The sequence below is a fragment of the Nicotiana tomentosiformis genome, chromosome 6, assembly GCF_000390325.3.
Source record: "Nicotiana tomentosiformis chromosome 6, ASM39032v3, whole genome shotgun sequence".
NCBI lineage: Eukaryota > Viridiplantae > Streptophyta > Magnoliopsida > Solanales > Solanaceae > Nicotiana > Nicotiana tomentosiformis.
Genome location: NC_090817.1, coordinates 38,319,931 through 38,334,572, shown reverse-complemented (window position 1 = coordinate 38,334,572; position 14,642 = coordinate 38,319,931). Strand labels below are relative to the sequence as shown.

Sequence of the window (14,642 nt, the reverse complement as noted above, 5' to 3'; positions counted from 1 at the left end):
GCATCCGGTCAATCCGCTTATTTTACTCCTTGATCTGTTTCATCAAAACTTCCTACAAAGATAAAACTAAACTATGCATATTTGAAGCACTAGTGGTACCTGAACTATCACTCATGAGTTCCTTGGCACCAGAACTTCTTCACACAGCAGTTGGGGTGACTTCTGCCATTTTCAGTCTCAGAGATGCCGGTGATCTTGGATTTGCGTTCTCTCCTAAGGACAATATCATTGTGTTGATTTGCTGGTTTCAAGCCTACTATTGAGCTAGAATTTTGTCTGATCTGGCTATACTCTTGAAGCTTCTCCATTTGCAGTTCTCTGAGGTGAAGGTTCCCTCGAGTTTTGCCAATTCCCTAGAGACTGGCGTAGAGTTGGCTATTCTGCCTGCAACCAACATTTCCAATTTGGCTTTCAATTGGTGTATTTTCTGCCATGATTCCTTACAAATACTAAAAAGCAAAGATCAACAAAAGATTAGCAGCATTTTGGATTAGCCACAGATTTTCTTAGGCCCACAGTGAGCGCGCTAAACTGTTTAACCTAAAATTTGATTATTTATTAGATTAGTCAATTTAATTTATATAGTTAGGCTAGAAGCAATCGAATTAAACCAATGAGGATGAATCTTTGGTAGTACATAGTAAGAGAGCAATGCTAGCAATATAAACAAAAGTAACGAAATAAACTCGAGAATGATGTAAAAAAATTCTTATTATGAAATAATTGGCCAGAAATTGAGAGAAAAGTGCCAAAATCACTCCAATATAATAGTAATATGAGAAATGGAATGTGAATAGGGTATAATCATGGGAAAGAGGAATATTCATAGTACAAGCTAATCGTAACTCCCCTAATATCTCTCTCACATGTTATCTAGGGATATCTATTCGAAATGGCTCTGACCGGACAATCCCGGGATAGCTAGGCTTCTTGATCTTCGGTTTCCGACCTTAGCGATGCCGGATAACTTGGAGCTGATCAGGAAATACTTGTCATGTGCTGACTCTTACCTTGATCATTTGTCATGTACATATTAACCAATATCTTCCCATTTCTACATCTTGTGCATGCTATTCGCCGATGACATAGTTCTGATTGATGAGTCGCGAGTCGGTGTTAACGAGAGGCTGGAGGTTTGGAGACAAGCACTTGAGTCTAAGGGTTTCAAGTTGAGCAGGACGAAGACGGAGTACCTGGAGTGTAAGTTTAGCGTTGAGCCAGAGGAAGTGGGCGTGGATGTGAGGCTTGATTCGCAGGTCATCCCGAGTAGAGGCAGCTTCAAGTACCTTGGTTCGGTTATCCAGGGGGAATGGGAGATCGACGAGGATGTCACACACCGTATTGGGGTAGGATGGATGAAGTGGAGGTTAGCATCTGGAGTCTTGTGTGACAAGAGAGTGCCACCGATAATCAAAGGTAAGTTTTATAAAGCGGTAGTTAGACCGGCCATGATATATGGGGTTGAGTGTTGGCCCGTTAAGAACTCACATATCCAGAAGATGAAAGTAGCAGAAATGAGGATGTTGCGGTGGATGTGCGGGCATACTAGGATAGATAAGATTAGGAATGATGATATTCGGGAGAAGGTGCATGTGGCTCCCATTGATGACAAGATGCGGGAAGCGAGGCTTAGATGGTTCGGACATGTTCAGAGGAGAAGCCCAGATGCTCCGGTACGGAGGTGTGAGCAGCTGGTAGTGGAGGGCACAAGAAGAGGTAGAGGGCGGCCTAAGAAGTATTGGGGAGAGGTGATCAGGCAGGATATGGCGAGGCTCCAGATTTCTGAGGACATGACACTTGATAGGAAGATGTGGAGGTCGAGTATTAGGGTTGTAGGTTAGGAGGTAGTTGAGTCGTGCCTTACTTCGTACCATTGTGGGACTAGACATTTAGGGGTTTTATCTAAGATAGCTAGTGGCAATGTTGTGGCTTACTATTTCGCTTTTTAGTGTATGTCCTATTTACTAGCTATCGCTTTTGCTTTGCATCTTTCCTCTAGATTTCACGGTGTTCCTATTTTTCTTATGATTGTTGTGGCGATACTAATATTTACTAATATTGTCTCCCTTTGCTTTGCATCTTTCTTCTGGATTTCATGGTGTTGCTATTTATCCTATGAGTGTTGCTGTGATACTAATATTGTCTCCCTTTTGTCCTTTTGTCTTTGGTATTTTTTTTTATTTTTTATTTTTTTGAGCCGAGGGTCTTTTGGAAACAGCCTCTCTACTCCTTCGGGGTAGGGGTAAGGTCTGCGTACACACTACCCTCCCCAGACCCCATTAATGGGATTCTACTGGGTTGTTGTTGTTGTTGTTGTTCTAAAGGACTTGGCGACGTATATTCTTCGCAAATTCTATAATTAACTTTTGAAATTCCAATACATGTATCATGTATTCTAGAGGAACCTTTCAATTAGTTGTCATGTATTTAACTTTTTTCTTCTTATTTTTTCACGCTTGGCTTTCCAAATTTACACGTACATTTATAAGTTTATAATTTTTGGCATGCAGAGGAAAGCTGCAGATTATCAGGTGTTCATTTTACTTATTATTTCTTATGAGTATTCATGAAATTGCATACTCTTGTTTATGCAAATTCTCTTTACTGTTATTAATTATTTCGTCGGGCAATAAATTATAGAAATATCAACTTTATTATAATCAAGCATATTGACTAGCTTGTGGGTAACAATATATTCTTCCAAACCAACACTGTCAAGTCCCATAACAATATATTCTTCCGACTGGTTGCTAACATCTTGCACTGCCAGAAGCTATATGGCATGTACTCTGTAGTCCTCGAGCGTTCTTGAGATCATTTATGTTTGAAGCAAGAAGGCAGCATCGCCAAGTTCCTGAATCTCCTGTCTTATCACATGCAGTCTCATCTACTTTTCTTGGCTTCTTCTCCTCTCTTGAGGAATTGGTTCCCAAAAATCATCTTCTCATTCTCCTCAACTCAATCATTAACTCAAAAGAAACATTCTTTGTCAATATAATGTTTCTTATATACACCTCCATAATAGAAAATGGTACTCCTAACAGTTAAGATTCATTAATTAAAAAAATCAAGACTACTCAATTTGAAGAAGACAAAATCCCTTTCCCCCCTCAAGTACTAATTAGCGTCTAACTAGATAGGGGACCATTCAAATTAAGAACAAAAGCTCGTCGTCTCCTTTGCCATATACCAGATGATGCATGAGTCTCACACTTGTAGATAAAATTCCAAAACTTTCCAAAAAGATTTAATGATTAAAAAACAAAACTGGAAGGCTAATTTAAACTATTGTAAAAATAAAAATAAAAAAGATGGAACCCACTGTTGTCAAGAGTTTGATCGGGCTCAAAGCTCCCCAATCCACGTTTGACCTCCATTAAGATCAGGGACAAATACGAGACAACTAGCTCCAAAATATAACACAATGTAAAATTAAGGTAGTTCGTATAATCAAGAATATTTCTTATCCTTATCCCAGTATCATTCAACAATACAGTGTCTGTTTGTTACACCAACAATTAAGAAATGGGGAGCAAGATTCACAGTCATCGATGTTCACCAATAAAAACAAAGCAGACCTTACGAACACCTCTCTTGAGAGCATTTTCTTCATGCTTAAGATGTGGAGACGGGGGTATCTGGATGCGCTCCCCATTCTGTCCACGAACCATCATAGACTGGAACGTCAGTCTTCCCTAATCGGTGGAGGCCCTAAAGAGATGAACAAACATTGAGGTCACCCCTCTTTTGCGACAATGGAGTAGCTACATTGGGGGGGGGGGAGTTCAACTAACCAAGGCAAGTATGCAAGCAGTTACACCGGTGCCACAAGAAGTGCCTACAGGCTTGTCCAAAGAGATACCTGCCAAAAGAACGAAGTATTGTTAGCCCTTAAGGGCACGACACGTCCAAATTATATACAATTCATGATTAAAGAAAAATCACATTACCAAATGAAGAAGTGCCAACTCTTCATTTCAAAGGGGAACCTTTTCAATGTGCCATAATTGCATTAAAGGCAATAACATTTTACTCCTCCAATGCCAGATAATGCATCAACACAAGTGGAAGAAGAAAACAACATGAACAAACTCAAGAACACCTAATATGAAAACCTAGCTCTTTTGCTTCTTTGTTTTTTGCCATGACTGTTGGAGGCTGTGAGAAGGCATGGGAGAAAATATGTTATTGATATTGGATGAACAATACAATACAAAAGGTCCTTATTTATAGCTATACTATACAAGGACATACTACTCTTCTACCAATGTGGAACAATACTACACTATATACATGCTGTAAACTAACACTCCCTCTCAAGCAGGTGCATACAAATCATATGTACCGAGCTTGTTACATATATAACCAATACGAGGACCAGTGAGAGACTTGGTGAAAATATCTGCAAGTTGATCATTCGACCTCACAAACTTTGTAGCAATCTCTCTTGAAAGTATCTTTCTCTGACGAAGTGACAATCAATCTCAATGTGTTTAGTTCTCTCATGGAACACCGGATTTGATGCAATATGAAGGGCAGCTTGATTATCGCACACAAGTTCCATCCGACTGATTTCACCAAATTTCAACTCCTTGAGCAATTGTTTGGTCCAGACTAGCTCACATGTTGCCATAGCCATTGCTCGATATTCTGCTTCTGCACTAGACCGAGCAACTACATTCTGTTTCTTGCTCTTCCAGGACACCAAATTTCCTCCTACTAAAACACAATATCCAGACGTAGAACGTCTATCAGAAGGTGATCTTGCCCAATCAGCATCTGAGTATCCAATGATCTGCTCAGGACCTCGATCCTCAAAGAGTAACCCTTTGCCTGGAGCCGATTTTATATATCGAATAATGCGGACAACTGCATCCCAATGACTATCACAGGGAGAATTCATAAACTGACTTACAACACTCACAGGATAAGAAATGTCGGGTCTAGTCACTGTGACATAATTTAATTTTTCAACCAGCCGCCTATAGCTTGCAGGATCGCTAAGCGGCTCCCCCTGTCCTGGCATAAGTTTAGAATTCGAATCCATCGGAGTGTCAACAGGTCTGCAACCTATCATCCTCGTATCCTCAAGAATGTCTAAAGCATATTTTCTTTGAGAAATAACAATACCTGAGCTAGACTGGGCAACCTCAATACCTAGAAAGTACTTCAATCTGCCTAGATCCTTAGTTTGGAAGTGCTGGAAGAGATGCTGCTTCAGATAGGTAATACCATCCTGATCATTGCCAGTAATAACAATATCATCAACATAGACTACCAGATAAATACAGAGACTTGAAGCAGAATGCCGATAAAACACAGAGTGATCAGCTTCACTACGAATCATGCCAAACTCCTGGATAACCGTGCTGAACTTACCAAACCATGCTCGAGGAGACTGCTTTAGACCATAAAGTGACCGACGCAAGCGACATACAAGGCCACGAGACTCCCCCTGAGCAACAAAACCAGGTGGCTGCTCCACATAAACCTCATCCTCAAGATCACCGTGAAGAAAGGCATTTTTAATGTCCAGCTGATAGAGGGGCCAATGACGAACCGCAGCCATGGATAGAAAAAGGCGGATTGAAGCCACTTTAGCCACGGGAGAGAAGGTATCACTGTAATCGAGCCCAAATATCTGAGTATATCCTTTGGCAACAAGACGGGCCTTAAGTCGATCAATCTGTCCATCGGGACCAACTTTGACTGCATAAACCCAACGACAACCAACAGTAGATTTACCTGAGGGAAGAGGAACAAGCTCCCAATTACCACTTGTATGTAAAGCAGACATCTCGTCACTCATAGCCTGTCGCCATCCTGGATGAGACAACGCTTCACCTGTAGACTTACGGATGGAAACCGAGGACAAAGAAGATATAAAAGCATAATGGGGAGATGACAGACGATGATAGCTCAAACCGACATAATGACGATTAGGGTTAAGTGTGGTCCGTATACCTTTCCGAAGTGCAATCGGTGTACTAGGAGCAGGGTCTGCAGCAGGAGCAGGGTCAGGTGCAGGACGAGAACCAGTTGGGCCTGATGGAAGACGCAAACGACGATGATAAGTCAAGAGTGGTGTTCATGTGGCTGGGGAACTAGGGGGAACAACACTAGACTCCTCAACGGTTGGTATGGATGAAACCTCTATGGTCGAAGGTAGAGGAGGAGCTATAGTAAACTCCTCAAAGGTCGGTATAGGTAAGACCTCAGATATATCATGGTGGTCGGCAGAGGTAAAGAAAGATTTAGACTCAAAAAATGTGACGTCGGCTGACATAAGGTACCTACGAAGATCTGGAGAATAACAACGATATCCCTTCTGAACACGAGAATAACCAAGGAAGGCACACTTGAGAGCACGAGGAGCTAACTTATCTTTCCCAGGGGCTAAGTTATGAACAAAACATGTGCTCCCAAAAACAGGAGGTGGAAGAGAGTATAAGGGTGACTGGGGAAACAATACTGAATGCGGAATATGATTTTTGATGGGAGATGAAGGCATCCGATTAATCAAATAGCAAGTTGTGAGAACTGCATCGCCCCAAAAACGCAACGGAACACGAGATTCAATTAGAAGTGTGCGAGCAGTCTCAATAAGGTGCCTATTCTTTCTCTCAGCAACCCCATTTTGCTGAGGGGTATAAGGACAAGATATCTGATGAATAATTCCTTGAGAAGTCATAAACTGTTGAAATTGAGAAGATAAATATTCTAAGGCATTATCACTGCGAAAAATGCGAATAGAAACACCAAATTGGTTTTTGATTTCAGCACAGAAACTCTGGAATATAGAAAACAACTCAGAACGATCTTTCATTAAGAAAAGCCAAGTACATCTTGAATAATCATCAATGAAACTGACAAAATAACGAAATCCCAAGGATGAACCGACTCTACTAGGGCCCCATATATCAGAATGAACTAAGGAGAAGACAGACTCTGCATGACACTCAACACTACGCGAAAAGGAGGCTCGGGTATGTTTCCCAAGTTGACACGACTCACAATCTAATGTAGACAAACTAGATAAACTAGGCACCATCTTCTGAACTTTGGATAAACTCGGTTGTCCTAAACGTCTGTGGATTAGATCTGGAGGATCAGTAACTAGACATGTTGTGGAAGGACTGAGTGAGTTAAGGTAGTAAAGGCCTTCTGATTCACGTCTTGTACCAATTGTCTGTCCCGTACTGCGGTCCTGCATAATAAAAGAATCGTCAATAAAATATATACCACAATGGAGGGCACGAGTCAAACGACTAACAGATGCAAGACTAAAAGGACAGTCAGGGACATAAAGAACAGAATCTAGGGTGATAGAAGACAAGGGATTAGCTTGTCCAACTCCTTTTGCCTTAGTTTGACATCCATTGGCTAAAGTAACAGTGGGAAGAGACTGTGAATATACAATATTTGACAAAAGTAATATATTACCAGAGATGTGATCAGAAGCGCCGGAGTCCATGACCCATGGGCCAAGAGTGCTAGACTGGGAAACACAAGCAAAAGAATTACCAGTAACAGAAGTATCAGTCTGAGCAACTGAGGCTACTTGTGGAGATGTCTGCTTACTTGCTCGATACTGAAGGAGCTCATTATATTCTTCTTTAGATAAAGAAAATCCTTGGTTACCTGGAGTCTCGGTCTGAGCAATGTAAGCATTTTTGGGTGGACGACCATGTAAGGAATAGCACATTTCACGAGTGTGTCCAAGTTTGTGACAATAAGAACACTTGGGTCTAGATCTTCCAAAACGACCTCCTCCTCGTCTATGCTCCATAGTTTGAGATGCCCGAACATCCATTGTCTGGGCTGCAAGAACAGAGGAATCAAGTATCTGTGATGAGATCACTGGTGGACTTGGTGTTGCAGCAAGGCGGAGTAATCGAGAGAATAATTCATCAACTGTAGGGACAGACGGACTAGCCAAAATCTGGCCGCGTACTGAATCAAGATCATTAGGAAGTCCAGCGAGGGTAAGAACGAGAAACATCTTCTGTCGCTGCTCTTGTTGTTTTTCCACACTAGCAGAAACTGGCATCAACTTCTCAAATTCCTCCATGACTGCCTGTACTTGACACAAGTAAGTAGACATATCCAATTCCTGCTTCTTTAAGTTTGTCATCCGTGATATCACATCATAGAAGCGAGATATGTCATTAGTGTATAAGGTCTGTGCCTTTGCCCAAACCAAATAACATGTCTGGAATGGACGAAACAAGGGCATCAACTTGGAATCAATAGATCGCCACAAGATGCTACATAACTGAGCATCGATTTTTGCCCAAAGTGCTATTGCCTTTTCATCTCCATCGCTAAACTGTTTGATTAGATGATCTTGAACACCTTGACCTCTACACCATAACTCGACAGATGAACCCCAAGCTAAGTAGTTTGAACCTCCCATTAAAGGTTCTGAGGTAATAATAGCACTAGAGCTTCCAGAACTCATGACCCAAAAGCATCAAATCCCAAAGACATTGTTCCAAATTATTACCAAATAGGAGAAAGAATCAACTGTAATCCACTGAAACAGTATACGGAAACACAGAAACAAAATACTGAAATACTGTAGCTGTCGGAATAGTACTGTAGCTGTCGGAATAGTACTGTAGCTGCCGGAAAAAAACTCAAAGTTTTTGGAATGAAATGAAAACAGTAGGGTCGGAATTACCAGGCGACCCAACTGTTCTGAAGGAAGATTTTCAAAAAATGGCCGGAAGTGGTCGTACGCGCCGGCGCGTGAGCTCACGCGCGTGAGCTTCTGGTGGCGCGTGGAGGCGCGTGAGGAGGCTGCTGCCGGATTTTTTCACTGGGGTTTGGTCGCCGGACAGTGACGACTCTTGTGGTAGTGTTGGATTTTGCACAACACTGACAGAAATGAAGCAGATAGAAAACAGCCTTAAAAAAGTACTGATTTCTCTTTCCCGGAATCGCTAGAATTTATGCACAGCGATTTCTCTTTCCCGGAATCGCTGGAATTTATGCACAGCGATAAGTCTCTCACAATTGCTCTGATACCATGTGAGAAGGCATGGGAAAAAATATGTTATTGATATTGGATGAACAATACAATACAAGAGGTCCTTATTTATAGCTATACTATACAAGGACATACTACTCTTCTACCAATGTGGAACAATACTACACTATATACATGCTGTAAACTAACAGAGGCATGTAAACTAACAGAGGCAAAAAGCATAGAAAAGCGCCAAAATATATTGGGGCTTAAAGCACAAAATGCAATTAAAGCATGGTTTTAGTGGGAAAAAATTGCTAAAAAACAAAGAAAAATGTATTTAATGCAAGAAAAAATAACTAATATACACGCAGTTGTTATATGGAGAACAGATTATTTTTAAAAAAAACTATAATTAAGAGATATATATGAAGAAAAAGTCAAGTCAATTAAGTTCACATACTATTTCATATTTTCTGATTTACATGTAAATGTTAAGTTCTTTTTGTAAATATTATTTTATATACTAAAGTTTCAAATCTTTTTTCTAATCACTAAGGAAAATGTTCTTAATAATAAATGTTCCATTTTTGCCGACTATATTTATTGTAGTGTTGCCCTCTTAAAGGAGGTGCCGGACTGTATGGGCAATGAGCGGCAAGCCTTTTCAATGAGGAGCTTGCACTGAAGCACCCAACCTGAGCTTCATGGTAGCTTCAGGTCTTAAACCCGCCTCAAACAAGCACGCACTCTTTCACATATGGCTCACTGTTTTTATGAGATCTAATATTCAACAAGACTAAAAATAGCAGGAAAGCAAAACCACATAAATGAAACATGCTCAAACTCTAAGCTAAGAACACGAGACCAATTGTTACCTTCTTGATCAAATTTTTTCTTGAGCTCTTCATGGGATAAGAGTGTTTGCGAGCCATCCAGCATCTGAAAAGAATCACCACAAACAGATAGATTTTATCATATAGCTACAGAACTTGATCTAGTCTAGGATTAATTAGGATTAAGCTTTTGGAAACAAGGAATTACAAGCAAAAACAGTGTGAAGCTCACATTTCATTGGTTCAAACTCTCATAGTGCTGGAGACTATCCAAGGTTGATTCAGAGCTTCAACTAGATAGGTCTTTGCATAAATCATCGAAGAAAAGAAGCAAGAAAATTGAAGAGGTAGCTATACACAATGTCTTTTCCAGGGATTAGGTGCAATGCTAGGTGCACCCTTAGCAGGGCAAAGAGACAGGTAGGCCTCATCTTTCAAGAATCTTTGCAGACAGACAAGGGCATCAGTGTAGAATCCAAGAGCCCAATATGCCCACAATGATTCATGGCTGACACGAGAGGCAAACTATTGAAATTTCTTCTTTAACACTCCGTTCAAAAGGTTTTAAGCAAAATGTATCAAACTTAGAAGAAGCTCATGGTTTTCCTTATTGTCAATGTGAGAAACCTACAATGTCATGCATCCGATAGTCCAGATGATACCAATGCTTGAAAGTCAATACTCCGTCAAAATAATAACAAAGTAAGAAACAACTAAGTTAACTTAATTTTAGATAAGAAAGTTTTCCTACAAATGGGCTGGCTTCAACATCCAGAGGATAACTTGCCAAGATACGCAAACAATAAATTTGCTTGTAGTCACAAAAGTTTTCCTACCAATGGACTGACTTCAACATCCAAAGGATGGCTTGCCAAGCTACGCAACTCAGAAAACTTTTGCATTACAACCATAGTTAGCTGTTATAACTCATAAAACGTTCGTACTACAACCAGCTAACTTTCTTAGAGTATTCTTATTCCATTTTCATATAAGCATCGGCCTTTCCATCCATTTCGAAAGAAAGAATAAAAGAGAAATTTAGAAGGAACTCATATATAATATACCACAAAGATTTACAATGATTACTAGATGATCTTCCAAGTACTACATAGCCTCCTTTATAGAGGGGCTAGGAGGTTATTACAAGACAAACTTATCTACAAGTGGGTCCCGTTAGACATGTGAAAGATCCTTAGGTAAAAAACTATTATACATGACAACAGCAGTAAACTTAGTGTAATCCCATAAGTGGGGTCTGGGAAGAGTAATATGTATGTAGACCTTACCCTTACCTTGTAAAGATAGAGAAACTGTTTTCGCTAGACCTTTGGCTCAAGGGACGGTGAAAAGGAAGCAACAAACAATAACAACAAGGAAATAAGATAACAAAAGCGAACAATATAGCAGATAGAAACAGAGATCTATGAATAAGAAAATACAAAAATTATAGTAATACTACTGGTAAGACTAGGAGAAACTCTCGACTACCTGTCAACCTTCAACCATAATTCTCGACATCCACACCTTCCTATCGAGTATCATGTCCTCGATAAGTTGAAACAATGTCATGTCCTGCCTAATCACCAATCTCCCGTACTTCTTGGGCCTACCTCTACCCTTTTTCAGACCCGCCGTGGTCCACCTCTCACACCTCCTAAACAGGGCCACTATGCCTCTCCTCTTCCTCTTCACATGCCCAAACCACTTCAACCTCGATTCCCACATCTTTTCGTCCTTAGGGGCCACTCAGACCTTATCCCGAATAACTTCCTTCCTAATCTAATCTTTCCTGGTATGCCCGCACATCCATCTCAACATCCTCATTTCTGCCACTTCCATCTGCTAGACATGGGATTTCTTGACTAGCTAACATTCAGCCCCATACAACATAGTCGGTCAAACCACCACTCTGTAAAGTTACCCTTTTTAAGTCTTAATGGCACATTTGTATCCCCCAAAAAACCAGATGTGAACCTCCACTTCATCCACCCGGCTCCAATACGATAAGTGAGATCCTCGTCAATCTCCATGTTACCCTGGTTACAAACTCAAGATACTTGGAACTATTTCTCTTGGGGATAGACTTGACTAAGCTTCACATCTACTTCGTAAGTCCCCTCACAGAACTTGCACTCCAAGTATTTTGTTTTGATCCTGCTCAACTTGAAATCTTTAGACTCCAGGGTCTGTCTCCAAACCTCCAGCATAGCTTTAACCCTACCTCGCCTCTCGTCAATCAGTACTACGTCATCGTCATCTGCAAATAACATACACCATGGCACTTCCCATTGAATGTGTCGCGTCAGCACATCTATCGCCAGGTACAAACGGGCTAAGACAACTTGTGAAAGCATGTGAAAGAGGGGTAATATACATCACAAAGCATGTGAAAGTTGGGTGATATATATGGCAAAGTGTGTGGAAGTGGGGCCCGGGGAGTATGAAAATATGAGAATTTGTCTTGGTATGGGAAGATGATTTTTAGGGTTTTTGGCAGGGATTAAGGTGAGAATAGCATGGGTTAAGATTCAAATCCTCATTATCGGCTGACGTCGATTCTGCTTCGTATCTGGCCTTATCTTCTAGGCTTCGTTTCAATTATCTTTTGTAGTACCACTTGGTGCTTGACGATCATGTCGTGTTCCTTCTCTTTTCTTGGTGGAATGTGAGGTGTAATATATAGTCTCAACCTGGCGACGTCATGGGTGATTTTATATCGGATGACTTCGTAAAGCATCTAGTACTCCTTTGCTGCTTCTCGGATCCGTTCCCAATGGGGATAAGTGTGGTACAACTTGCCCATATCTCTCTTGGATACACTTATTTTGTTGGAAGATAATTCTTTGTGCTTTTTTGTATTCTTCTTTCATGGATAAAATAGAGACGAAATATTTCCACCAGAATGATATTTCTACTAGTGCCTGGACCTTTCCGTTAATAATCTTCACCGGTCTATGGAACATGAATATCTTCGTTTTGTAGGAATCTTTGAAACATTTCATCCAATACCTTCGAGGCTTGAACCACAATAGAAACACTTTAAGAGCAGGTTCAATGTTGTCAAAGTCCTTGAACGAATTGCACTTGAATTCCATGAAAATATAATACTGGTGACATAAGTACCAGAAGAACCATAAAAGTTCTTGGGGAAAATCTCTAGCTTGTGCTGTGAATATGTGACAAAATGAATATTCTGGATTGACCCCATATGGTTTAAAAATGGATCCTCCGTGTTGCGGAAAAGCCCGGAGCTCGTAGTAATTTCCTTCCATTATGATGGATGGATCAAAGGGATTTATGAGGTTGAATAACTCTGATGGGTGATCTATCGGTTTTAATAAACTGGTTCCTGGTACATTTGTAAACATAAAGATCTGGCTGGTTGGATTTTGTTTTGACTTCATCTTCTCTGGCGAAAATCTTTTTGAGAATTCTTCTAGTCGAGATAGAAAATCTCAAAAAGATTTTCACCAAAGAAGATGAGGTCAAAATAAAAGCCCACCAGCCAGATCTTTATGTTTACGAATGTCTCAGAAAACAGTTTATTAAAACCGACATATCACCCACCAGAGTTATTCAACCTCATAAATCCCTTTGATCCCTCCATCATAATGGAAAGAACTTACTACGAGCTCTAGACTTTTCTGCAACACGGATGATCCATTCTTAAACCATCTGGGGTCAATCAGAATATCCATTTTGTCACGTATTCATAGCACAAGCCAGAGAATTTCCCAAGAACTTTCATGATTTTTCTAATACTTATGTCACCAGTATTATATTTTCATGGAATTCAAGTGCAATGTGTTCAAGGACTTTAACAACATTGAACCTGCTCTTAAAGTGTTTCTATTATGGTTCAAGCCTCATAGGTATTGGATGAAATATTTCAAAGATTCCTGCAAAGCGGAGATATTCATGTTCCATAGACTGGTGAAGATTATTAACAGAATGGTTCAGGCAGAAGCAAAAATATCATTCTGGTGGAAATTCTCCATCTCCATTTTATCCATGGAAGAAGAATACATCAAAGCACAAAGTATTATTTTCCAGCAAAATAAGTATATTCCAAGAGAAATATGGCCAAAGGAATGGGCAAATTGAAATTATACCAGCACTCATCCCCATTGGGAACGGGTCCGAGAAGCAGCACAGGAACACCAGACACTTTACGAAAGCATCCGATATAAAATCACTCATGATGTCGCCAGGTTGAGACTACATAATTGATGTTACATCTCAAATTCTACCAACAGAGGAGAAGGAACACAGCGGAACAAGATCATCAAGCACCAAGCGGTACTACACAAGATAATTGAAAAGAAGCCCAGAAGACAAGGCCAGATACGGTGCAGAATCGACGCCAACCGATAATGAGGATTTGAACCTTAACTCATGCTATTCTCATCTTAATCCCATATTACCGGCCAAAAAACCCTAAAAATCATCTATCCATATCAACAAAAAAATTCTCATATTTACATACTCTCTGGGGCCCACTTTCACATGCTTCCACATGTTTCCACATGCTGTGTCATATATATCACCCTTCTTTCACATGCTTTCACATGCTTTGTCATGTATATTACCCATTTTTCACATACTTTCACAAGCTTTGTCATGTATAATAGTTATTTTAGCTAAAGTCTTTCACATGTCGAAGGGAACCCACTTGTAGATAAGTTTGTCTTGTAATAACCTTTTATCCCCTATATAAAGGAGGCTATGTAGTACTAAGAAGATCATCTAGTAACCATTGTAAATTTTTGTGATATATTATATACGAGTTCCTTCTAAATTTCTCTTTTGTTCTTTCTTTCGAAATAGATGAAAAG

General features: G+C 40.2%; 1 protein-coding gene across 3 annotated transcripts in view; it reads right to left on the bottom strand.

The window, feature by feature from the left end:
- The window catches only part of LOC104085184 (thiosulfate/3-mercaptopyruvate sulfurtransferase 1, mitochondrial-like), a 51,150-nt gene that overhangs the window by 27,585 nt on the left and 8,923 nt on the right, over window positions 1-14,642 (bottom strand). The window contains exons 10-13 of one of the 3 annotated variants that reach the window (XR_011408488.1): window positions 9,850-9,913; window positions 3,951-4,158; window positions 3,795-3,862; window positions 3,418-3,711 (exon numbers count right to left, since the gene is read on the bottom strand). Coding sequence is in view for 2 of the 3 variants with exons in the window: in XM_070177280.1 (XP_070033381.1) it covers window positions 3,616-3,711; window positions 3,795-3,862; window positions 9,850-9,913 (228 nt within the window). In the remaining variant the exon portion in view is untranslated. Of the gene's footprint in view, window positions 1-3,417; window positions 3,712-3,794; window positions 3,863-3,950; window positions 4,159-9,849; window positions 9,914-14,642 lie in introns of those variants that run through there. The other 2 variants (XM_070177280.1, XM_070177281.1) reach the window with 2 other exon arrangements.